The sequence below is a fragment of the Castanea sativa genome, chromosome 10, assembly GCF_040712315.1.
Source record: "Castanea sativa cultivar Marrone di Chiusa Pesio chromosome 10, ASM4071231v1".
NCBI classification, from domain to species: Eukaryota; Viridiplantae; Streptophyta; class Magnoliopsida; order Fagales; family Fagaceae; genus Castanea; species Castanea sativa.
This window is the reverse complement of record NC_134022.1, coordinates 20,855,871-20,881,981: the sequence shown is the minus strand read 5'-3', so window position 1 is coordinate 20,881,981 and position 26,111 is coordinate 20,855,871. Positions and strand designations below refer to the sequence as shown.

Here is a 26,111-nt window from a genome sequence, read left to right as displayed (position 1 = left end):
ATTAATTTTAATAATTATGACATAAATAATTAATTTCATTCGTATAAGAATTTTGATCAACCACAAAATTAGGATAACTATTTAACATATAAATATCTATTTTACTATAATAGTTTTTTAGTACTTATTTGCTAAAGTCAATATATCTACTCACTAAAAACTTTTAAGAATGATAACAAATATTATCATCTTTCAACAATAAACAATTGAGTTTTGTTAAGAAAATAAAAATAAAAATAAAAAAGATAACAAAAGGCATGTGTTATTGAATTTTCCATTAAATAAATTATAAGTTTCAAAAATTTAAACCTAGAAAATCAATGTTCTTTAGATAGCAAATAAAATACCTTATATCATCATTCCAATTTTCCAAGAATTACTATCATCTAAAACTCAAAATACGTGAAATTTTTTTTTTGGGATATTAAAATTTAATGGGAATATTTTAGACATTACACAATCAAATATTTTAAAAATCATAAGCTTTCATTAAGGTTTAGCTGAAAGAATAACAATATAACATATTTGCTCTTTTCCAAAATATTAAGGGAAAAATTGCTTGGTTTTAAAGTTTAAAGAAGAATTGTAAACTACCCTAAACATAAAGAATGAAAAATGTTTTTATCCTGAGTTTTTGTTTTTGTTTTTATGTGTAAAACTATGTGGATTTACTTAAAATGGTGTGCAAAAATTTTTTTAAAAAAAAAAGTTAACCTAAGAAAATTGTATGTGAAACAGTGAATTTTGACTCAACAAAACTAATTAAACCAACAAAAAATTTATAAAAACACAATAGAATGACATAACATTTTCGGAATACCTTTATAATTTTGTTCTATTTTATTTTAACTCATAAAGAATTGACAGATTAACAATTTTGAAAATATCGTAATGACAACAAGATATCTTAACATTTTCAAAAAAAAAAAAATGCATTGTCCACAAAATTTTTACAACAAATCATAAGTAGTACTGTTATTGGTGGGTAAAAAAATAGTTTCATGAGTAGGTTTAAATTAGAACTAAAAATAATTTACCACCTTTATTTTGTTATTAAAGTATTGTAAAAAATATTGTAGATGTAACACTTCTTTTTTCACAATATCTTTATTCTTAGTTGTGGTTAGTTGTAGTATGATATTTTATTATTTTGTTTCGGCCTGTAAGGAATTAACACCTTAACAATTGTGAAAATATTGTGTCAATTTGTTGTGTTAATATTTTATTATAATGTGAAACAGTGCAAATTGGACAAACCAAAAATAATGTAGCAAATCTACTATAGCTTTACGCATTCACAAAAAAAAAACGGCCAGCAAAACATTGAAAATTGAACAAGCCGTAATTACTGTAACGAAGCTACAATAACTTTTTCCATTCACTTTTTTTATATATAGATTACTAAATTTGACTAAACCAACAAAAAAAAAAAAAAAGTCTATGAATACAGCAAAATATTACCACGTTTTTACAATACCTCTATTTTCAATCATGTTGGGTCCTAGTCTAATATTTTATTATCTCATTTTGACCTATAAGGAACTTACTCCTCAATAGTTGTAAAAATATTGTAATAACAAAAAAAATATCACGACATTTTCACAATACAATACCTTTATTTTTAGTTGTGTTAGATCTCAGCATGATATTTTATTATTTTATTATGACCATAAGGAATTAACATATGCATCACAACATTTTCACAATATCTTTATGTATACATTGTATTTACAATGTAAATTTATATTGTAGACATATAAAAATTGGAAAATTTTGTACACATTTGTAAATTTTGTACAATATTTACTTTTTTTGTTTAACTATGTATAAATATGTCACTTTTTGTATATCTGCAATGTAAACCTATAAAGATACTTAAAAAACAAAAAACAAAAAAACAAAGCTCAAACCAACAGCGTACTTGAAGGAAAAAAAGAAAAAGAAAAAGAAAAAGAAAAAAAAGGTGCATCTCACTAATTGAAGAAATCAAAAATACTATTCATGAGCTATTGGCTCTATTTATATAGTTAATAGAAATAGAAATAGACATACTTACAGTACGTAGACGCAGTCAGCCCAGCCATGCAGTCAAAAAAAACCTTGCTAAATGAAAAGCAAATCTCGTGAGCCAGTTGCCTTTTACAAAGTCACAAATTTTTTTTTTTTCTTTTTGGTTAGGTACAAAGTCACAAATTTGAATAGTATCATGTTCATTAATTTCTTTTTGGAATATCCGAATATGTAATCAAATACTATAGTATATCGTTTAGTTGAGCTTTATTTACAAGCGTTTAAAAGTATGACCTTCATAGAGCATTCAAATTAAGGAGATCTACATTCTCGTAAGGGTGTGCAGTCAACCCACCCACCAGCTAAAACCGACCCGACCCAACCCAACCCGCCGAGTTGAGTCGGTTTTTAGAGCTTTTGAGTTGGGTTGGGTTGGGTCACAAAATTTTTTTTATAGCGAGTTGAGTTGGGTTTGGGTCATAAAATTTCAAACCCGCTAAACCTAACCCGACTCACCCATATATTTAAAATATATTATATAATTAATCATTTTTTTAAAATAACCAGCTCTTCCTATCCTATATAAAAACTAATTAGTTCACACAAACCTAGTAAATTACTATTGTTATTTAGTCAATAGTGTTGTCTGCCTTTAAATAGTTACATTGATACTAATATTTGGGTTTTTAAATATATTTATATTTATATTTTTTTCTCAATTTATTAATAATAGTAATAAAAAAAATTGTCCAACTCATGGGTTTAACCTGACCCATGTGGGTTGGGTTGGGTTGGACTTACGTGATAGATTGAGTTGGGTTAAATTTTTTTTAGCCCACCATGGTGGGTTAGGTCAAAAAATTCCATTAACCCGACCCGACCCATGCACACCTCTACATTCTCGATTCCTCGTTTAGAGGATTTTGGGGGGGGGGGGGAGGTAAGAAAAAATCGTTTAGAGGGAATATAGGGATCTTTATAATCTTTCACACCCTATGAGAAAAAAATTCTATATATATATATATATATTATAGGGTTATTGGGCCCAAGAATATGTGTGGGGTTGGCCCAAAGAGTATTTTTTGGGCTAAAGACCCAATCCGAGGACACTAACTGGTCCAAGGATGTAAGAATGTCAACTCATAAAGCAATGCTAATAAATAAAGAGGTGATACTTGAACAAGTATGTCCAAGAATATAGTCTGAGGAAGATTATGTCATCGGCTATGTAAAGCCGAGGTAGGAGAAGGGCTGGTTAAACACCCACAGGCAATATGCTAGAAAATCCTATAGGCAAGGATAAACATGGTAAACGTGGAAGATAAGAAGAAATGCGGTGGAATATCTCAGATAAAGCTGTTACCACCGCCCCTGCATAAAAAGCTCTGTAAACTATTATTCTGGCCGCATTAATGGGAAAGTGAGACCTAAGCGTCAGAGTTGAGCCTTACTCTTATCTCCAAAGACTTCAGGAGGGGGGTGGATGAGACAAGTATCTAAATCAGCAATCTAACCCTTATGTGGAGCATGAAGAAGAGAGGAAAGATGGGATATAAAAGGAAAAAGGGACCTTCAGGAAGAGGGATCGGAAGAAAGAGAGAAAAAACACTGTATACCTCACTATCCATAACTGTATCCTATCTTGAGTAGAAATAATAGAAATCATCCTCGGCTGGTGTCCGAGGAGAGGATTCTTTCTTGTAAACAGTTCATTGTGTGTATTATTGTGATCAAAGCCTATCATTTTTGTTATCTAACATCACTAGAACCTAGATTTCAAGCCCACTCTCTACAAATTTTATTGTAAAAGGTCTTTCAGGTCCATCCCCTTCCGTCCGTGGGTTCGGGCTCAAATTATGTCCTTAAATATATATATATATGACTCAGTATGACTTTGTATAATTGAAAAACAATTTTTTTTTATATTTAAATGAACATCTATAAAAAAGTAATAAAGAGTTGTCGCGAAAATAAAGTTTTGAGTTTTAAAAATATAACTTTAGACTTCCAAAACCTCTAATCAAACACAATTCATATATAGGTAGGAGACTTTTTGGTTTTTGGCAAATTTGATTCAAATGAATTAAAATTATCCTATTATCAATTTTTTCAAACACTCTGTTTTGAGTGCAATTAATAATGTTACCAGGGTTCTTCTAAATAATAATAATAATAATAATGTTACCAGCTATGCAAGTGAATTGTTTGGTTTTCAACATTTTACGTAATAAATTATTCTCACACAAATTCTTAAACTCTCTAAAGTACTCCAATACTCCTATCTTTTAGTTAAATAATTTTAAAATTAAAAGCATAAACTGGTTAAAAGAGTAATTTACTATTTTTAAAAGAGTTTATAACTTTTAGGCTTTCAAATTTTTATCAAAATCCTAAAAATTAGGACATTATTTCTATCTCACTTTTATACATTATTTCACTAAACCTAAAATAAAAAATAAAAGAGAAATGTTATGTTCACAACATTTTTATAACAAATCCTAAGTGGCAGGTTGTTACTGGTTATTATTGTTTGGGCAAAAAAGTAATCTTAGTGTTAGGTTCAAATTTGAACCAATAACAACTAATCACCAGTGATTTGTTGTCAAAATGTTGTAAAAATATTGTGGACGTAGCATCCTCTAAATAAAAAAGAGCCTTATTGCACTTGCAAAGCACGTGTCATGACTCTAGACTATATATAAGAGGATTCCCCTTTTTCAATTGGACTTTTATGTGATTAAAAAATACCCTCATTAATGAAAGGTAACTTCATTTAGAAATAGAGTCATAAATGTCAAATAAAAATTTTCATTTTAAATTCAAAAAGCGAATTCCTAAAATTTAGGATTTTTTTCCTTCACATTAAAAAATAATAATTACAGTTACTGCTTATCTCTAAAGTTTATCATTTTTATTTGTTTGAAAAAAATATTTCTCAATTATTATTATTATTATTATTATATATATATGCAAGTGCATGTGACTTTGAGTTGAATCAGTTGAGGATGAGTGTTTGGATTGTTAGAAACTCTGATCTCACTTCTCTTGGCTTACATTCTCTTACTACTTATTCTTTGGCTTTATCTGATTGTTATTGTTGTTTGAATAAAACTTGGTAGGATTGAACATTTGAACTGTCACCCTCTGCATGCAACCATTACGCATAGCCCATATATAGGGGTTATCGGAAGAGATGAAAAAAAAGAAGGAAACCATCCAAACCAAAAAAAAAAAAAAAAAAACCGCAAAACGTGAAGAAGTAGAACAATTTACATATTTTCCAAAGTCATTGTATCCAGATTTCACTTTGCATAAAATCTTTTTGTCAAGAGGCTAATAAGTATACTAGTCTTCTTCACACACACAATGCAAATGTTCTTCTGCTTTTTTTTAATAAAACAATACAAATTTAAACAATAATAGCAAGTAATCTTCTCTATATATTAAGAGGAATTAGAAAGTTAGTTATTATCTTTTTTATTTCAAAAATACCCATAATTTAATTAATTTATCCTTATTCCTAAAACATAAAAATGAGGTTAAAATCGTAAATTGATTAAAAAAGAAAACTACCCCATGTTCTATAAAACTTCCCACTATCCCATGTAACAACCAAAAAACTACCCTCATGTTACACGTGCAAAGCGTGTGTGATGAGGTTAATACTAATAGTTTAAGTATAAAATATGTGTCTTAATTTTATAGAATTTAAATTTTAGATTTCTCAATTTATCTTTATAACCTTAATTTATCTTATTGTTAAATCATTCTCGATTAGATAATATGGGTATTGATTCTAAAAGAAATAAATATAGCATTGTCATACGATAAAATTTAAATCTATAGTATTCACTTTATAATGGTTGGTTTTTAAGTTTTTATCATCAAACCAAGATTCTTGTTGCCACACATAATTTGTTATACTGTACAAATTATCATTTAACTTAGTCCTATTTCTATTCCTAGGCTAAGATTCCTATAGCCACACATTTATAGGAATGAAAATTCTGCTATATGTTTATTTATAAGAAATGTTATGTTCACAATATTTTCACAATACTTTTACAACAAATCATATGTTGCTAAGCATGGATAAAAATGTAATTTAATTTCTAAATTTAAATTAGAACCAATAACAATTTAACATTTATAATTTGTTGTAAAAATATTGTAAATGTAGCACTTTTATTTATTTATGGGATATATGTGTGTATCCTTTGGGACCTTGGGTGAGGTTGAGACTAGGTTATGGCTCAACCACTGAAAGGAGCGCTCGTAGCTCCCTCATCGTCTAGACACCTTAGGAGGAATACGCATGGACATGAGAAATTCAATTGGGTCCAACCCACTTTAAAAATTAAGCACTTTTCCAAATCAAGCCCAGATTCCCATTGCCACACATAAAGGGCCCAAAACTTGCTAGTGAAACAAAAGTTCTTTTGCCAATTGCCACCCACGTTTCATTTGAGCCACACAATCTACACCGTAGCCCACAAGTGCAGGTCCCATTATGAACCTTAAGTGGGCCAAGTAAACCCAAGGACTAAGCCCACACTCCTGAAAAAGTATATTCTATAACATTTTCATTAAATTCAAAGCCGTGAGTTCTTTTGAGTTTAAAAGCCCCCTACAAGCACGGGGCCTCTTAGATACACCATAAGAGCAATCATACTGCAAAAATAAATAAAGTGGTAAGTTTTACATATTTTTATTCAAAAACTATCCACATCAATCTCTTTATAGCACTGTTTATATACATTTCTGCTATAGTAAGAGCACTTGCACCAGTCCCTCTCATTTTCAAAATTGCGACAGTAATCTTGTATATTTACATAATTACGGTAACTTTCTATTTTTTTTCTCTCTCCTCTATTTTCTCTCATCCAATTCTCTCTCTTCCTCTACTCTCATTCTCCTCTTTCTTCTCTTGAATCCAACAACAAATCTATACAAATCATCAAATTCTTCAAACTTATTCTAAATTTAGATCTCAAATTCATCAAACCCTCTCATCAAAGAAAGAAGAAGGAAAAGGAGAGAATGAGAAAACGAGAGTGTTAAGAGAAATAAAGAGTGGACTTGGAGTGTGTTAATAAGGTGGGTGGGGCTCATGGGGTAGGTGTGAAATAATAAAGAATAGTGAGAAAAATATAATTTAAATAAAAAATGGTGTATAATAGATAAAGTTTAATTATAAAATTAGTTATAGCCTAAGGTTACAATCTTATTCAATATCTTCTTATTGAATGTGAATTTTGAAAATTCCACCATTGGATTACATTTTCTTTTTATATCCTCCATACTTGCAAAATTTCTAAAAAATTAAAAATCAATAGCTATGCCATCAATAAATAGTTTAAATTGTTATTTTATGTAGTTTAAAATCATGCATAAAATATAAGTTTATAGATCATATAGTATATAAGATCCGTTTGAGAACAACTTATTTAGCTAAAACTGAAAACTTTTTTAGCTAAAACTGAAAACTTTTTACTGAAAGTACTGTAAATAAAAGTAAAACTAACTGAAATAGTACAATAGGACTCATGAATAGTACCAAAAAGTGCAATAGGACCTATGAATAATAGCAAAAATAAGCTAAATAGTAAAATAAGTTAACTTTAACCTCTAATCCCAAACGTAACCATAAAAATTGACACAAAATTTGACATGCGTATAGTGTAAAGAACATGCAATTCAACGGTTAGATTTTCAAAATATGTAGTAATATTTATTTTATTGAGTAAACTTGTAACCTTAGGGTACAATTAATTTTGTAACTAAATTTTGTCCAACAGATAATCTAATGTGAGTGTTTTTACATAGTAGTTGTATCAAATAGAAAAAGTAGGTTGTTATGGTAAAATAAACGAAAAGCTTTAGACGAACTTATGTGAATACTCTAATTGTGCATATTTTTAGGGTTATTGTAGCTTTATATCTTATTTTTTAAATAATTTTTTCTCTCACCTCTTCCACCAGATTCTCTCTTCACTTCTCCCACCTGGTTCTTTCTCTTCGCTTACCCTCTTCCCTAACTATTTCTTTGTCAAACACATCCTAAAGTAAGATCCCAAAGTCATCAAATCCATATATAGAATAAAAATGATTATTTAAATAAAATAGTGTATATAATATATGACTTAATGTGTGTTTTTAAAAAGTGATTATGTAAAATAGAAAAAATAAATTTTTATACTAAAATAGACAAAAAAATTTACATAGGCTAATGTGAATGCTCTAAGTGTGACATTTATAGAATTAAGATTCTTACCCACACGTATAATTCACACATCATTAGGTGAAATTGAGATTAGGTTAAGACTCAACTATTATTAGGAGCACTCATGGTTCCCTTATCTTCTAGACACCTTATGAAGAATACACATAGCCAGAATTAGGCTCTTAGTAGAAAAAAATGAGATCCAAGTGATAATCTAGGGTTAATAATCTCATTTGTGATATATCGTATGTGTGGTTCGAACTTCAAACCTCATCTCCCCCATCCCCTACTATTTAATTGGGCCCAAAGTTCCAAAGCAAGCCTAGAATCATATTTCCACACACAAAGGGCCCAAATGTTAGTAGTGAAACAAAGAAGAGCATATAGGCCACACAATATACACACTGGCCCACGCATATGAACCTTATAATCGGGCCCAAGGACCAAGCCCACATATGTGAAAAGTAAATTATACAACATTTAAAGCTGAGTCAAAGGTGTAAGTTATTTTGAGTTTGAAAGCCCACTCCACTAGAAGCACGAGGGGTGGGGGGGCTCTTAGATTTTGAAAAAAAGAGACAGGTAAGTGATAAGTAGGTCACACGTACATTGCACACAACACAGACACACACACACACATACAGTATCTAAAAGCCGTAGATTGATAGATTCATCTACACAACACGGAGTGCGCACGTTAACCCCACAATTCCTGTCCTCAATTCAAATCATTATCCTACACCCCCTAGCGCACTTTAACTTGCTCCCTACCTAACCAACTCTCTCATATCCCTTTCTCTCTCTCTCTCTCTCTCTCTCTCTGTGAATCCGCTTCTTCCACAAAAATACATTAAAAAAAAAAAAACTCTCTCTCTCTCTGAGACAAATTAGGGTTTCGTCACAGACTGAGAGTCTCTCTATCTCTCTCTCTTTCTCTCTGAGAGCTTTGTGTGATTTCAATGCCTGGGAATCCATTCCCGGAATTCCGTACAGTGTGCCGAACCGCTCAATTCCAAGGGCTGTTTGGGCGTGAATCTAGAATCTTCTTCTTCTTCTTCATTGTTGTGTTGGCTATTGGTTTGGCCTACCCGATTCGATTTTGATTGGGTAAGGTTTTCGAGTCCGATGGCGCCAAGCAGGAGAAAAGGCTCGAGTAAAGCGGCGGCGGCGGCGGCGGCTCGCCGGCAATGGAAGGTCGGTGATCTTGTGCTCGCTAAAGTCAAGGGCTTCCCTGCCTGGCCTGCCAAGGTATAAAGTTTTGATCTTTATTTATTTATTTATTTTTTCTTCGTTTTTTGGTGCTTTCTCTGTTGAATGGATTTGCTTTAGTTAGGGTTTCGGATAGCATGTGAATGTATTCTATGATTTTGTGTCCGATTACTGGTGTGGAGTTTGCGATTTAAATAAGAAAAAGTTAATATATATGTGTCTTTGGGGGTTTAATTGGATGATTATGGATGTGATTGTTTTGTAAATTTGGTAAAGCTTCGGTATTTGTTTCCCTTTAGATTTTAGGTTTATACCATTGTACATAATTTCCAATAATTGAGATTTGTTAATTTAGAATTGAATTTGGTGGGGATGTTGATGTTCATTGTGTAATTTTCTATAAAAACTTTTTGATAATCGATGAAATTTCACTATCCTAGAGTATACGTAAGCGTAGCTAAAGAATTCAAAAGGAAAAAATACAGTAAGATTAACATCTAAAAAAATGAACCATTGTGGAAATCCATAAATCAAAAGAGTAGAGAAGTGGATGGTAGTTGATGCCTACTCCAATAATATCTTGGCGAAAGCAAACTTGAGTAGTGTTACATAGTGTTGGTAAAAGCATCAAGCACACCTAAGTGCATAGGCTTCTTGAAGCCTAGTTGCGCCCAATTGAAGTAAAACGCACATTATTCAAATATTATATATAAAACTGTTAATTGAAATATTCATATATAATAAAAAAGTTAATGCACTCAAAATAGTTATATATTTGCCTATTAGCTAAAAATGAATAGTGCGATTGCACAAAGCATGTTAGTTCAAATTTTACATGAGTTATTTCAACAACAACAGGAAAGCCTTACACCCATATTTTTGTGGGTGGCTATGCATTCTCAACAATTTACATATGTTGTTTCAATTTCTTAAAATTTTTAGATAGTAAATTTGAAAACAATTGTGTATTTTTTGATAAATGTAAATTTGGAAATAGTTATTAATGGATGATAGTCGTGATACGATTATAATCTAGTCATAAATAGTTTAAACGCAACTTTCTATATAATTATCTTGTGCTTTATAAAAATAACATAGCTGTAGCTATGATCAATCAAATGTATAATATAGTCGAATTTAAATATATCCCAAAGGCATAGCCTAAAAAGTACAGGAATATTAAATTTATCATTGCTCGTGTGTATAATAAATTAATGGTCCGTGTCATTTCATTAAGATTGAGTAGTTAATTTTTATGATTTATATATTTTTATAATGTCTAGATTGTTGTTTGATTGGTCTAGGGCGTGGGGTTTTACTAACTGTGATTCCATTCCCGAGCGTTTAAAATCATTTTCCTCTTGTGCATAACATTTTGTAATTCTTTAGGCAACTTTTTGTAACATTTTTCTATGTAAATGAAGTAGGCTTATTTTATAAATTGATTAATACTAACGAAAAAAAAAAAAAATGAAAGCACTCCTAGGTGTGCTTTATGCTTCAAATAGCTCAAAGGTGCAGTTCACTAAATGAGCTTTGCTTTGGCCAAGTAAAGTGTGAAGACCTTGGGATTTTGAGCTTTAAGCACATTAAGTGTGCTTTTAACAACATTGGTGCCACTAATAACTCCTTTCCTTTGAAAGTATGATTATTCCTCTCTCTCTCTCTCTCTCTCTCTCTCTCTCCACAAGCTCCATAGATGACATTAAGGAGCCACCATCCAAATCTCTGCACTATTGAGTTTGCCAAATTCCCCATCCAACGAGCCAACATAGCAATTATTGAATTAGGCATGACCCAACTAGCTCCAAATTGGCATAAAAGCAAATTCATTAGCTCCTTAGGTATGGTGCAATGTATAAGAAGATGATTCATTGATTCCCCTTTGGTTTACACATAAAACACCAATCTAAAATTTGATGTATTTAGGAAATCTTTACAAATTAAGGATGGGGTAGCTGAATATTCAAGTTGGCTTATTAAGTTGATTGCTAATGGCAGGTCGGAGAGCCGCAGAGTTTGGGGTTTGCAGCTGATTGGAAGAAAGTAGTGGTCCACTTCTTTGGAACCAAGCCAGAACAGATGTAAGTACTCCAGGCCTGGAATATAAGGCACTAAGTATGTTATGTTAAATAAATTTTTTTTTTAATTTTTTTTTATTTCTACTCTTTTCAATATAGATTTTAATTTTTTTATCACTGTTAATAAGAGTTGAAAGCGGTTGAAACTGAAGTGCAGTATCAGCGTATGTTGCTATTTATGCTGTATTATGACTTTTGTTTTTCCCTATTTCTGCTCTTTTCAATTATGTGTAACGAGGTTTGAAATTTCTTTTGATAAGTATTTGAGATTTAATTTTTGTCACTGTTAAATGAGAGATAAAGGATGTTCAAAACTGAGGTATAGTAGCAGCATGTGTGCTATTTATGTTGTTCACTAGTTTCCTTTTCTTTCTTGTTTTCAAATTTTCCGATTTCTTCTCTTTTCAATTATGGGTAACATGGCTGGAAATTTCTATACATTTTAATTTTTATCACTGTTAAATGAGAGATTAAAGAGGTTTGAAACTGAGATGTAGTATGGGCATCTGTTGCTATATATGTATGTATCTGCATCTTAGAAAGAAAATGGTGATTAAGATTAACTGCTTTATTCTAGGCTTAGGACCCTCGATCTCACCTTTATTGAAACGAATGGGGTTTTATATATTAGAATAAATTGAAATGAATGTGTCATCCTGAAGGTACCATGGTACTAAATATTTTGTTTGTAGTTTTTTAATTATGAAAAGGTTGGTTGTTTTCTTGGCTTAAATAAGCGTAATTGGTTTCTACAACAATAAAGATTAGTGATATAGTTTTCCCTGTTTTACTTCTAGTAGGAAAAATAAATGGACATTGGTCTTGAAGTTTGTATTGATAGTATCTTGTCATTTGCCATTATTCAGTCTCTAAATGGAAAGGGATCTTTTTCTTTTTTCTTTTTCTTTTTTGGGGGTGCGGCTTGGGCAGGGTCTGAATTGGAAGTTACCAATACTTGTTGAGGTTGGGGTATAAGATACTGTTTTGACTTTTGAGTGACTTTGTTTATGAGAGGGGTCATTAGTGGTCCTTGGCCAAGTAGTAATGGGGAGGCTGTTTTCCTTCTATTGATGGTTTGCTTCATGGTGCTGGGGTGGTGAATGGTGAAAGTCTCTTGTAGAGCTTGACAGGGTTTCTCTTTTGCACATTTTAAATGATGGTCTAAAATACTTTTTTTGTGTTTTGGGGTTTCAAGCAGTGCAACTGAGAAAATTTTGAGTTTTTTATTTTTTTATTTTTTTATTACACTTCGTGCACACAGGATTGAACCATTACCTCACCTTCCACCCCTTACTTCCAAGGACCATTGTCACGAATACATGTCTACGTTTATGTTTTGTTGCTCATCCTTACATGCTATATGGGATGGCTGATAATCCTTTCATCTATTATACTTAAAATGTTGATCCTCTCTTTTGCGGTCCTCTTCCTTAAAATGCTAAAAATTCCCACACATCTTAGTTTGAATACATTTAGAAGATACAAAGGGTTGTAGTGGTAAATTACTTCAACTTGACTTCCCAACTCACGTTCCCCGCTTTTGGCCGCAATAATCTATTTTCAGCTTCCTCCTCCCTCTTCCTTTCTTTTTTTTGATAAGTAAGAATGATATATATACGAAGGGTTACTCTATGCCTGAAAAAACACAGAGCAACCGAGGAGATACAAGAAAAAGAAAACAAAGAGAAACAAAGACAACAAGAAAATTAGAAAAGGAAAAGGGAGCAAAGAAAAGAAGGGAGGGAGTCACTAGACGTGAGTCCCCACGCGCGCGACCAATCAAAGAGAGTCCCACTAAAAAAAAAAGCAATTGTTCACTAGAGCTATCCAAATCCTCAAAAGTCCTCCGGTTACGCTCCTTCCAAATACACCAAAGGATGCAAAGCGGGACTAAATTCCAGATCTGAGATGAATGCTTCCCCAACCAATTCCACCAACCAAAAAGCATTTCAGGAATCGATCTAGGCATAACCCAGGCCAAGCCAAAAGTTAGGAAAACAAAGCTCCATAACCGGTAGGCCATTTCACAATGAAGGAGAAGGTGATCTACCGTCTCTCCACTATGACGGCACATAATGCACCAATCCACAAAATCCAATCTCCTCAATCTCAGATTGTCCTCCCTCTTCCTTTCTCTTTACAAACCAACTAGTGTTGGTAAAAGCGTCAAGCGCACAAACGTCTTAGAGAATAGGTGCTAAGCGCAAAATTGCACCTGATTAAAGTGAAGCACCGTTTTCCAAATATAATACATAATAACATCTAAAAAGAAAGATTCATTGCCAATTGATCCTCCAGTGATGTGAGTGATACTGTGGGGGCTAGTGGATGTGGGTTGTTTGGGGTGGGGTTTTAAAGGTGGTTGAAGGGATGTTTGGGCTAGGTTAGGTTAGTGGGTGTGGTTATCTGACATGTGGGCTTAAAGGTGTTTGTGGATATTTGAATGGTAGATTGTGAGCAGTAGCCTCAATTGAGGCTCAACGGCACTGTGAAAGCATTGAGGTGCATGGGTTTAGGACTCTACTCCAGGTTGGTTTCTTCATCCACTGTAATTTTTAAGTATATAACTTGTGGGGTCATAAGTTTGCTTGTAATAAACAGTTTTGTCTTAGGAATATTCAATACATTAGGTAGAGTGTAGGGGTGGGCTGTGTACTGGTTTTTTTTTCTACCCAGGTACAATACAAAAAAATTAGTATGTTCTTTTAACTATGTTTTTATTAGTAAGCTACACACGTTGAACCCCCAACCTAACCCCCATCACATTATTATGGGAGGAGGAAGTACCCAAGTACCATTTGAGCTAGAACTCATTGGCGATTCTTTTTACTACTGCTGGTTGGATACCTTTTACACTATTTTTGTTTCCCCAATTCAAATATCAGGTTTATATTACTCACCATGTTTGCGATGATGATTATGTTTGTTTTGGGCAGTTCAATCCGTACTCTTCATTTATGTTTTGAATGCTTTTGCGTTCCTTCACCTTATATGAATGTCATAATCCTTAGATGTTTAGAATTATTAGGATTCATTGGGTATGTTATTGTAATAAGTTGGTGCCCTTTTTTTTTTTGGTTTAGTGCATATGAAGGTCTGACCCGCCTGATTTATAATCATCACTTCTACTCTCATTTAAGATTTCTTTATGTGTGTGTGTGTGAGTGGCAACCAACTTATCAAAAAAGAAGTGTGTGTATGTGAGGATCAATTTACATTTGGTATAACTTTTGCCTAATGTTATACTGCTCAATAATTTCTTATCAAATTAATATTTTGAAGACCCAAATGTTAGATTGCATGTTCTTAATATTCTTAAGGCTTAACACGCACCCTAAATTTCATGTCAATTGGATATTATAGGATTTAGACTTGCCTGTTTCTTCTATAACTTTTATAAGTAGAACCAGGGTCAAACCCCCTCCCCACATAATTTTGACAATTAAATTATAAGATTTAGACTTGGACTATATATATATATATATATATATATATGGGATAATGACATGATGCCCTTTACACAAAAAACCTTATATATGTTATTATGTGTTACATTTGTTAATAATTTTTTACTTAACATTTAGACATTTTAAAGTAAAAATTTATAAATGAAAAAACTCTAAACAAGTGCAAAGTGCATGTGAAGATGGTCTATATTGATTGGATTTGATATGAATTTGGTTCTGCAAGACCTTTGTTGATTATGGATCAAATATTTAACTTCTTATTACTGGATGAAAGCTGATTGTGTTTTACTTGGAGAGTGTTCTCTATAGGACTTTTAAAAAAAAATATTCTGCTTACAAAAGAAATTATAGTCTTGTTCATCGAATAGGCATTGCCATTATCCTTGAAGGTTTGAACTCCCTGGCACTGCCATAGGAGCAGTTGATTAAAACCATTGGCCCACAGCACCATTGGAATCCATGGAGATTTTTGCTAGCTGTGTGCTTAGAGCTCCAATTCAAAATAGCTTATTGACATACATGCATTTGTTTGATCTTTTCAATTTATATGTGCAGAATTAGTCTCTATTTAGTTTTAAGTTCTTTATATGGTTGTAACTCCTTAAGGATATGTTGAAACCTGTTTGTAATTTCCTAAGTTCATGAATGCTATTCCATGAACTTCCTTGAGTTTCTAAATATTTTGAATTTGAGAAATCAATTATTTTTCCTTTCTTTTGTTATTTTAAAAATCAATTAATTTATTCAGTTTTGTGTTTGGATTTTCTTTTTATGAATTGGTGAGCCAAGATATCGAAAGCACACACTTATTTGTTTCCATCAATCCCTTTTTCCTTTCAACCAAATGGGGGAAACTGGATTATCCAGTCCATTTTCTTTCCCCTTGTTTTTTTTTACCCCTAAAATCTACCCAACCAAACACACTGTTAGTAAATCATCTTTTTAAGAGCTTCCCTTTATTTTCTAATAAAATTCCATATTACTTACAAAAAGGAAAAGAAATTTTCTAGGCTTTGAGCTTATTTGTTGATCAATTTATCAATTGATTGTTAGGGATGTGGTTGGACATTGCGCTTATTATTTGGTTACAGCTGAAGCTACTGCTATGCTGACTTTTTAAAAATCTGTTTGGATTGACAGTTGGTCATCTGAATATGAACTTTTAAGGCTTTTTGAGTTCTATAGTTATATGGTTGTTCTCTTTGTAGTTGGTGGACCATAATCGTGTATTGCTTTGCCCTCTTGTATGGAATGGAGCCTTAATTATGTTGGTTAGAGAGGACAAAAATGCTCCACCTCATTTGACCTGCCCTGTTCCACCCCACATGGGAGGTCAGGTTTTCACCCCGAGTGTATGCATCTGTGTGTATCTCATTTTACATATGTTTAAATTGTTTATACATATCCTATTTATACAACAAGAACCCTTTTGGTAGTTTTGTTTAGTGGTTCTTTATTTGATTGGCCTGGTGCATGGGGAGTAACTGGTAACAGATCCATTCCGGAATTTATAGTCATCATTGTCACTATGTACATAGTTTTTTTTTTTCCTCCGTATTCTTTAGGCTCCTGTATGTCTTTTTTTTTTTTTTGGCAATAAAACATATCTTATAAAAAAATTATTCGATTTATATTTTAATTTTTTATGCATATTTTATTATCATCCCAAAACACTTCTCTCCACCCTCCTTTTTATTATCAGATTCTGTCCCTTTCCATTGCCCTTAATTATCTGTGAAACATTAAAGTGCAGAATGTTTTTCTTTAATTTTTATTTTTCTAAATTACCCTATTTTATATTGAAGTGCAGTTGTTAGGATATGGAGGTTTTAACTTCATTGGATTGATTAAAGTCTGGAAAGACGTAATAATATTAAATGACCTGAAGTTAGACAAATAGTTTATTAATATACTTGTTCTTTATATCTGTATCTACTGATTAAAAGTACTATGGATGTGCTTGTATGTCTTCAAGGTCAGAGTTGCAGCTCAAATGTGGAGTTGTAAATTTTTCTTTCAATGGGAGGTGATAAACTTCCAATTTTTCATTGGAAAACTATAGCCATTGGCTTCTCTTCAATGTTCATGGCCAGAGAACTTTTTACTCTTCTTCTTTTTTTCTTTTTCTATGATATTTTCTTTTGAGGGAAGCAAGAGAAAGTATACAAATCTTTTACTTTAAAAGTTAAAACATTGTTACATTGTCATCTGTGTATGTTGTATGGTCTTGACATATTGATTGTTTATATTTTGTTGGCGTTATGTATTGTGTCTTTTTGAAATGTAGCATGTATAAATATGACATCTCAATGTGTTATACTAATAGTTATGCCTTCCATTTCTATGATCCAAGTTTTTTTAATTATGTGTGAGAGTTAATGCAAGATGGATTTTGCTCTTCAAGCTTGGCTTTGTTCTGGTTCCACTCACTTTATATCTTTGTGTTACTTTGTCAACATTTTCTCTTGTTTGGATCCATTGTGGTGATAGTGAATTCACTTGTTTGCTATGGACATCCATTGTTTTGGTTTATTTTACTCAGTGTTGTTCTTGTTTTTCTCTAAGTGTGCCTTATGAGAGTTTAATTTGAAGTTAGCAAGCAACTTAACCTTATTCTGATAACAACACCTTGTCATTCAGAGGCTTCTGCAATCCTGCTGATGTTGAAGCATTTACTGAAGAGAAGAAACAATCTCTTCTGGTCAAACGTAATGGCAGGAGTGCTGATTTTCTACGTGCTGTCCAGGAGATTATCGATAGCTATGAGAAATTAAAGAAACAGGATCAAGTCAATGATTTAAACTCTGCTGATGAGGTTGCACCTGCAAAGGGTGGGAATTCAGCTGACTTAGCATCCAACTTTGAATCGAATGATCAGACAGAAACTCCTGAAATAAATCAAAATTCACAGTTAAAAACTTCATTTACCACAACAGATAAAAATGACTCCGGTTTTCTTGTTGAGGATGCCTTAGCTGCAGCACCTGCCAATGCCTCGCTTGATAAAGAGGCCTTAGGGGAGGAATCTATTGATACTGCGGCGGTTACAGCAACACCTTTGCTAACTACTTACTCTTCAAAAAAAAGATCCAGTCTCATACAGCCACAGAGCTGTGCCACTCATAGAAAGGCTCAAAGGTCTAGAAGTTCATCAAGGTTGGAAACGCGTAGATCACGAACCTTCACAATGTCGTGCAATGATGGTGGCAATAATGCTGGAGACAAATCAGCCAATGTAGTTCGGGAGGGTTCTTTAAGAAGGAATAAGCGAATCAGGAAGTCACCTGATGCATCTGAGTCGGATGATGTTGATTCCACTGCTTTTGTTTCAAATGGCAGTGTTGAAGAAAATAGTTCTGAAATTGCCACAGTTGATTCTGACACCTTTAGTCTAAATGAAGGCAGCACGATCGAGTCTGGTTGTAAACTTGAGCACTCTGATACTGTTGTTGAATGTTTGGATGGAGATGTTGAGTTAAGCAAAGGGCTTGATCTTGAAATAAAGGCTGTTGTCATCAAGAAGAAAAGGAAACCAAGCAGAAAGCGAGTGACTAATGATTCAGCTGTGCCTCCTGCCACATTGGACAAGGAGATGGGTTTGGAGGCTGGGGTGCAGAATACTAGTATAAATTCACAAAGAGATTTTGAAAAAATGAATGAGAGATGCTTGAAGGAAGATGGAGATGAGCACCTGCCATTGGTAAAACGAGCAAGGGTACGGATGGGAAAATCATCATCTGCAGAGGAGGAATTCAATAGCTCTTCACAGACAGAAGAGAGAACCATAAAGGAATCTACAGTTAATCCATCAGAGCAGATCATCATGCATGAAAAACATGATGATGATAGTGTTACAGACAGAAACTCACTTGTAGTGAATGGAGCTCTGGATAATGTATTGTCACCTTCCAAGCATTGCTCTCAAGTCTCAATGAATAGACCTCAGCCTTGGAAAGTTAAGAAAGAACAATCATTTGGCTGCTCAATGGATGGTGAAGCAGCTTTACCTCCATCTAAACGCCTTCATCGTGCTCTGGAAGCTATGTCAGCTAATGCTGCTGAAGAAGGTCAAGCATGTAATGAAGCATCACCAACCTTGAAATCTGTAGTTAGTGGGTGTTGTATGTCTCCGATGAAAAGAAGCCCTCATATGGCTGTGGAAAGCAAAGCAAGGACTTGTCTGGGACTGCCAAGTATGGGTTCTCTTGGCAATATTTCTTCTCAGGTATGTGGTCCTGGATTTTCTACAAGTCGAAGCCCAATAATCTCAGAGGAAAATTGTAAATTATCAATGGAGGTGGACTTGTGCAATCAACCAGTTGAATTTTCAGAGATCCCAAAGCATGAATTTTCCAAGGATGTCTTCCCTGATGCTAGGGACGATGTTGATGGCAAAGACGTTAGTGGTTCTTTTGATAGTCATGCTGTTAGAACTGCGGACCCAACTCAAAATGCATCATATGTGTCTCCTAGTCTTAATGAAAGACAATCTAACCTCAGTTTTAATGGGACTTCAATTGATCCTTTGTTGCCTCTAAAGGATGAAGGAGATGTTGAAATTGTTGAATTGACCAATTGTAAAGCTGAAATTTCTGATAAAAAAGTTGATAATTCAGATAAAATGTGGATGAGTTCCCGTCCTGCCTCCTGTCCTAATGAGAGTCATAAAGTTTCACCTAGAAATGATAATATTACGCATCGGTGCAGTGCAGATGATACTGGTTGTGAGGATAGCATGTGTTTGTTGATGCCTTCACTGGATGACAAAAGCAAAGTAAATGGCATGTAAGCAAACTTTTTATACTTTACTGCAGCTTTGCAACAATATAATAGATACTATCTTGTGCTACTAACCCACAAGGGTTGAGTCCTTGCAGTTTCTTTTTCTCATATCCATGCAGACTCTTGCCATAATCATCAAGCAGGTTGTCCTCCACTGTGGCCTCAATTGTCAGGGGACAACAGTGAGAAAAAATAGAAAATGAATAGTTGAGAATTGATTGTTAACTTCTTGGAAAATGAAATTTTGAAGTGGACAATTTTAGTAGTATGTAGTTTGTAACAAATTTTAAAAGGCTATCTGGACTATTTTTTTCTTCCTCGTTCTTATAACTTAATTTATAGTATGTTCTGTTCTAATTGTTCATTACTATTTTGTTATTTTTGTTTTAGGTGTGAGGTTGTGAAAGAGGTCAAACCTTATCATACACCAGAGGGTCCAAGTTCGAATTCTTTTTCTGATGATCACCTTGGTGAAAAGGATATCTCTGTCATCAGGTCAAGTCCATCTCTAACCGATGCGGGAGATTCTCTTGCTCAGGCATCTCCACCTCACACCTCAAACTGCCACATGTCTACTTCAGATAGTAGTAATATTGTTCAAAATAATGGCAGTTGTAGTCCTGATGTGCATTTACACCACAAGAAAACCTCTTTTGCTCCACTTGTTGATGAAGAAGAAAAACTTGAATCAGCAGTAACTCAAAAACCAAAATCTATAGGCAGACATGGGGAAGCACATGTTGCTCTATCATCCTTTGAAGTACAGCTTGGAAATTTGACAAGGACAAAGGAGAGCATTGGTCGAGCAACACGCATAGCTATTGACTGTGCAAAGTTTGGTGTTGCTGCTAAGGTATGATAATGTCATTTTAGATCTCCTATCTAATTTTTAGTTCAGTACTTGATTAAATTGTGGATATTTTAAATTAGTGTGAAAGGGTATTTTAAAAATTGTCTACTATGTTTTCTTCCTTTTCCTACTTTATTTTAAAAAATGTCTACTCTGTTAACTCATGTAGGCAATTGACGGAATAGGATCCTCTCCATTTCAAGTGAAATAAAGAGAGGGTCCATTTCACGGTTAAGATTTTAACTCCTGAATCGACAATGTAAATAATGTCATGTCATTTAAAATTTTAAATGATGTGGCACTAGATACGTAATATTTAATCTAAACCATGAAATGAATCCATTTCAAATGGAGAGGATCTTAATATGCAATCGACGCCTTTTTGTAAGGTGGCAAATTGTCAGGGATGAGGTAAATAATATTAAATTATTGTGTAATGGCTTTTGCCTTGAAAGGGTTTATGACCATTCTCTTATTACTGTGTCTACCACCTTTTGAAATTTAGTATGCACAGTAATTGATTCAGTCTATCTTTTGCAAAGTTCTTTCTAGACCAAATTATCTATTTGCAATTTTTGGGAAACTATTTCCTTAATGTGTAGAACTTCGGAGGGGCTAGTAAACTATGCTCCTTGTTTGTAAAATTGCTGGCCGGTTGACAAGAAATATAAATAGTATGATTGTGTGAAAATATTTGAGTAATTGCTAAATTGTAAAATATTTTATTTTGGTTAATTTTGAAAAGCAGAATAAATTTGACATTTCGACATGTTATATTACCAGGTCTTTGCCAGTAACTTAAAAGATTTGAGGAGCTCTGGTTTCATACTTAGAAATTTGTTTTTTTATATCGTTTTTTGAAGAGTAAAATTAAATTTTTTATACCTTTTTGTTTGTATTTTAATGTTTCTTTAGTATCAATTTGTTGGTCAACAATAGTATCTCTGTTGAAGAGTCACTAATTTTTTAGATAGGATTATCCTGACATACAAGGGAAGAGAGAGATTCCAAAGTATTTTAGGATAGATGTTTAGTTTTAACAGGCTATGGTAAAATGTCATGTTTATGTTTACATGACTTCAACCAGGGGTGCTCATATGCGAATTGCATTCATTGTAATGTGGACTATCTTTTGTTTCACTTACGTATATGGTAATATATCCCCTGTTCTGCTACACTGTTAGTCTCAGGGAAGTTGATCAGTTTTGTTTTCCTTGTTGAGGGTGAATTACATGATGCCTAGGATGATTCCAGTTCTGTTGGAATGTAGGAATTGGAGGTCTGGGTTGTGAAGGAGTTGTTTTACTTGGGACATTATACTTTTTGTTGGATTTTATTTTTTCAACAGAAAAGTACAATGTTCTGTGACAAGTTTTGGAGCATCCTTTAGGCTTAAAAAGGCTTTTTGTTGGATTCTTTCTACTTTTTTTTTTTTTTAAATTTAAGAAAAGAACAATGTTGTGTGACCAATTTTGGAGCATCCTTTAGGCTTAAGAAGGCTTTTTAAGTTCTCTATTCAAGGCATGGTTATCAAAAATGAAGATTTCTTGGATACATTAAATCTTAGTAGTTGAGTTTGTGGTGGCGTTGGGATTTATTTAATACTTATTGTATTCTTGGGCTGTGATTTCCTTTTGTGTGTGTGTAGCATTTTTTTTTTCCATTTCATGGTCCATTTTCACTTTGGATTTTAATTGCTTCCATAGGTTAAAGGAGATTGCTTTAAGACCACAGTAATTTGCTAACCTTAACCTGTGATTTCCACCTTTACCATTGAGAACTCTATATAAAGTATAAACTAACTCAATTTGGTAAACAAACTACGGCGACCTCTCTATGGACTCATTCCACAGTTTGGAGATAGGCCTTCCACTATTGTGACTGAACATCTCTTTTAACAGAGCAACCAATTGCAGTTTTTGTACTTGAATATCTCTAGGTTTCAAATTTGTGCTTTTTTCAGTCCACCGGAATGATGGACTCAATTTAGTAGTGTTACTTATAAAATTTGTCGTTTCCTGCAAGACATGGAAATCCATTCAGAATACTGAAGACATTTTGCATGGTCTTTCTTTCCATTTTAGGCTGCATTTGAAGTATAAGCATTTGCCATGTGTTTTCTTTGATGTATTTTTATTTTCTAAATAGGTGGTGGAAATTCTTGTCCGTAATTTGGAAACTGAGTCAAGCTTACATCGGAGGGTGGACTTATTCTTCCTTGTTGATTCTATTACTCAATGCTCTCGAAGCTTGAAAGGTAATGCATCTGTTATCAAGTTGTGATCCAACGTATGAAAGCTAGTTAACAAAATGTATATTCACTGATGTTAAAACTAAGTTTGAATTTTTCAGGTGATGTTGGTGGTATCTACCCTTCCGCTATCCAGGCAGTGCTGCCACGGCTATTGTCAGCTGCTGCTCCACCTGGAAGTACTGGGCATGAAAACCGCAAGCAGTGTCTTAGGGCAAGTGAAGAAACTTTCCTTGTGAAATAAGGGGAAAAATTCTTATTAAATTAATATCCTTGTCTACTTCGTAGTTTTTCATTATTTTGGTTTAGTGCTTAACCCTTCCTCTTTTTGGGTATAGGTTTTGAGGCTTTGGTTGGAAAGGAGAATCCTTCCAGAATCTGTTGTTCGTCACCATATGCGAGAATTGGACTCCCTAAGTGGTTCATCTTCTGCAGGTCCCTATGCTCGTCGCTCAGCAAGAACAGAAAGGGCTTTAGATGATCCTGTTAGAGAAATGGAGGGTATGCTTGTCGACGAATATGGAAGGTTTGAATTTAATTGATCTGTTTTCTTTTTACCTCATTTTCTTTTTTTCAAATACCTTTTTCTTGAGACTTTCGACATTATGCAGCAATTCAAGTCTTCAGCTTCCTGGATTTTGTATGCCCCGCATGCTTAAGGATGATGATGACGGAAGTGATTCTGATGGAGAGAGTTTTGAGGCAGTTACTCCTGAGCATAATTCTGAAGCCCGTGAAGAACATGAATCAATCCCATCAATTGAAAAGCATAGACATATATTGGAAGATGTTGATGGTGAGCTTGAAATGGAGGATGTTGCTCCTTGTGAAGTTGAAACAAGTTCATCTTTTCATGTTGCTGAAGTAAATGCCATACAGACTTCGAATAATCAGTGTGAACAGCATGTTCTTTTGCCCTTTGCTCCTCCACTACCTCAGGACGTGCCACCTTCATCCCCGCCACTGCCCTCATCCCCTCCACCTCCACCACCTCCTCCACCCCCTGTTCCTTCTGCTATGTCAGATTCCTATGCCAATGGTGTGGATAAACATGTGCGTCCTCCTTCCATATTGCCTTCTCTTTCTTTCTTTTTAGCATCAATGTAGAAGAAAGAAACTAATTATGTGCTGTTTCCTTTTGATTTTTGTGTTCGCATGCAGAATATGCAAGACAACATAGTTCAATCTGTGTCTCAGGAGCCTGTTGTACAAAGAGTTGACCAAACAATACGATATCGTTCTCCTGAATGGAGAGATCCATCAACACAGATGGCTGAGCCTGCTTCTTGCTCATTCAGCAATTTCTGTGGGCAGGCAGTGAGTAATGGTCAACAAACTAATGGTGCTACATTGCATAATAAAAACTACGGTTTACGGCCACCTCATCCTGCACCATCAAATCAGTTCTCATATTTTCATGGGGACCAGCGTGTAAGGCCTCGGAGGGATGCCCCACCACCTTCCTACTCCAATAGATTCCACTTTGGGCAGAATGTTGATAGAGAAAACTCTTACAATAACCATGAGAGAATGAAACCACCCTCATATGAGCATCATGATCAGTGGAGGTTTCCTGCACCTCCTTTTTCGGGTAAGTTTTATAAGTAAAGTTGCTAAAAAAAAGCTGGGTTCTATTGGCAATGCCATTGTTTGCTTCGGTACTATCTTGTCACATTTTTTTTAATTAATATTTCATGTTTTCCTCTCCACCTAGGTCCAAGATATCCCGACAAAGGCAGAACGTCTTATACACCTGGTCCATATGTTGGTCCTCCATGTGAGCCCACAAGGTTACCAGGCCAAGGATGGAGATTTCCCCCTCGGACTATGAATCATAGAAATGCCATACCTTATAGACCTCCATTTGAAGGTCCAATTCCAGTGGCAGGCAGAGGTGTGTAATTTTTTTCTTTGGAACTTTTATTTTATGAGTTGAGTAAATTAAAAAAAAAAAAAAAAAAATCCTATATGGCTTAGGTGGCCAAAGGGTTGGGGTTGGGGGGATAGGGAACATTTGGTTCAAATCTTACCAAATAGAAAAATTGCTAGCTCTCTCTTCTACTTTTCTCCCTTAGCTATTTGATTTAGTATTTATATTTCTGTTTCTGTTCTTTTTTCTCCTCTATACATGTCCTGTGCACAGTGGCTGTACTATTTTTTTTCTTTGATTGAATAAAGCTTTCCATTTACCTATTAAAAAATTCCGTTTAGGTGCTGTTTAGGCACTATCAAATTAACCTTAAAAAAATTTCAGTGCTATCAGATTTATTGTAATTGGATCACCAATTACTCTGCTCTTGTATTGCATTGTAGGTAGGTTGCTAAATTCTAGGCTAAGAATATCCTGTGTCATGTTTCAGGTCCAAGCTTTTGGCAGCCAAGATGAGATTTAACGTAGCTACTAGGACTGGTATGTCATTTTCATATCTCAAACTCTATAAGTATCCTTAAACTAGGATATCCTTGGAATGCTAAATTTTTAATAATTACATTGTTTGTCCATAATTGGCAGGTATGACCCATTTTTTTTTATCTGGGTTATGCTGCTTGTTCAATAGCTTCAGTTATTTATTCTGGGCCGTTGTTGTATACGCTGCAAGGCACTGATCTTCAGAAGAAGAGGGATTAGCACAGAAGAATGGCATGTTGGCATGCCAGATTTGTATATATGCATTCTGTTCTCTCTTCTGCAAATGCAGAGCGGGAAGACGGTCATTGTAGAGACAATTGAGAGTTGTAACTTACTAGCTGTGATTTTTTTTTTCTTCTTTTTTTGTTCGTTTAAATTTTCTGTTCAAATTTTTAGTATAATTTTTTCCCTGGAAGCCCTTTATAGGAATTTTATCAATATATATTTCTGGGGCAGTTGTTGAAACATTCTCTCCAATGCAATCGTTTTTGGGTATTTCGGATTGATCCATTTATGCTAGTGCGAATTTGATGGTAGTACATTTTTTAGACTTTTGAGAGTAATAGGTTGCAGGAGACCAGTGAATGGTTCGCTCATTTTTGTTAGTGGCTGTTACTTGCGTTAATCAATTTATCTAATATAGCTATAAGCCAATTATAATTCTCATTTGTTCTAATTATTCCGTATGCAAGGATTTTCTATGAATAAATTCAAGTCGGTATGCCTAACTTCCAGGAGCTTTATATGCACGACTGGCCAAGTTCTGGCACCTGCTTTAGGATGGTCTTCTTTTTTTCCTTTTTTTTTTTTTTTAAAGTGTCAGCATCG

At 33.9% G+C, this 26,111-nt stretch overlaps 1 protein-coding gene across 1 annotated transcript; it reads left to right on the top strand.

The window, feature by feature from the left end:
* The first annotated feature begins 9,001 nt into the window (after window positions 1-9,001).
* LOC142611587 (protein HUA2-LIKE 3-like) lies at window positions 9,002-25,793 on the top strand. The gene is made up of 12 exons (XM_075783661.1): window positions 9,002-9,481; window positions 11,444-11,526; window positions 17,631-19,775; window positions 20,163-20,625; window positions 22,771-22,879; window positions 22,975-23,087; window positions 23,212-23,399; window positions 23,485-23,926; window positions 24,035-24,464; window positions 24,588-24,767; window positions 25,234-25,283; window positions 25,386-25,793. Exons 1-11 carry the CDS (start codon window positions 9,359-9,361, stop codon window positions 25,257-25,259), a joined length of 4,302 nt encoding a protein of 1,433 aa, XP_075639776.1. The 5' UTR covers window positions 9,002-9,358; the 3' UTR covers window positions 25,260-25,283; window positions 25,386-25,793.
* The last annotated feature ends 318 nt before the right edge of the window (window positions 25,794-26,111 follow it).

Excerpts from the sequence above, each read along its gene's own strand:
- LOC142611587 (XM_075783661.1), top strand. The coding sequence starts at position 9,359 with ATGGCGCCAAGCAGGAGAAAAGGCTCGAGTAAAGCGGCGGCGGCGGCG. Across the intron at positions 9,482-11,443 it reads TCCCTGCCTGGCCTGCCAAG|GTCGGAGAGCCGCAGAGTTT; the intron begins GTATAAAGTTTT and ends TGCTAATGGCAG. Across the intron at positions 11,527-17,630 it reads GGAACCAAGCCAGAACAGAT|AGGCTTCTGCAATCCTGCTG; the intron begins GTAAGTACTCCA and ends CTTGTCATTCAG.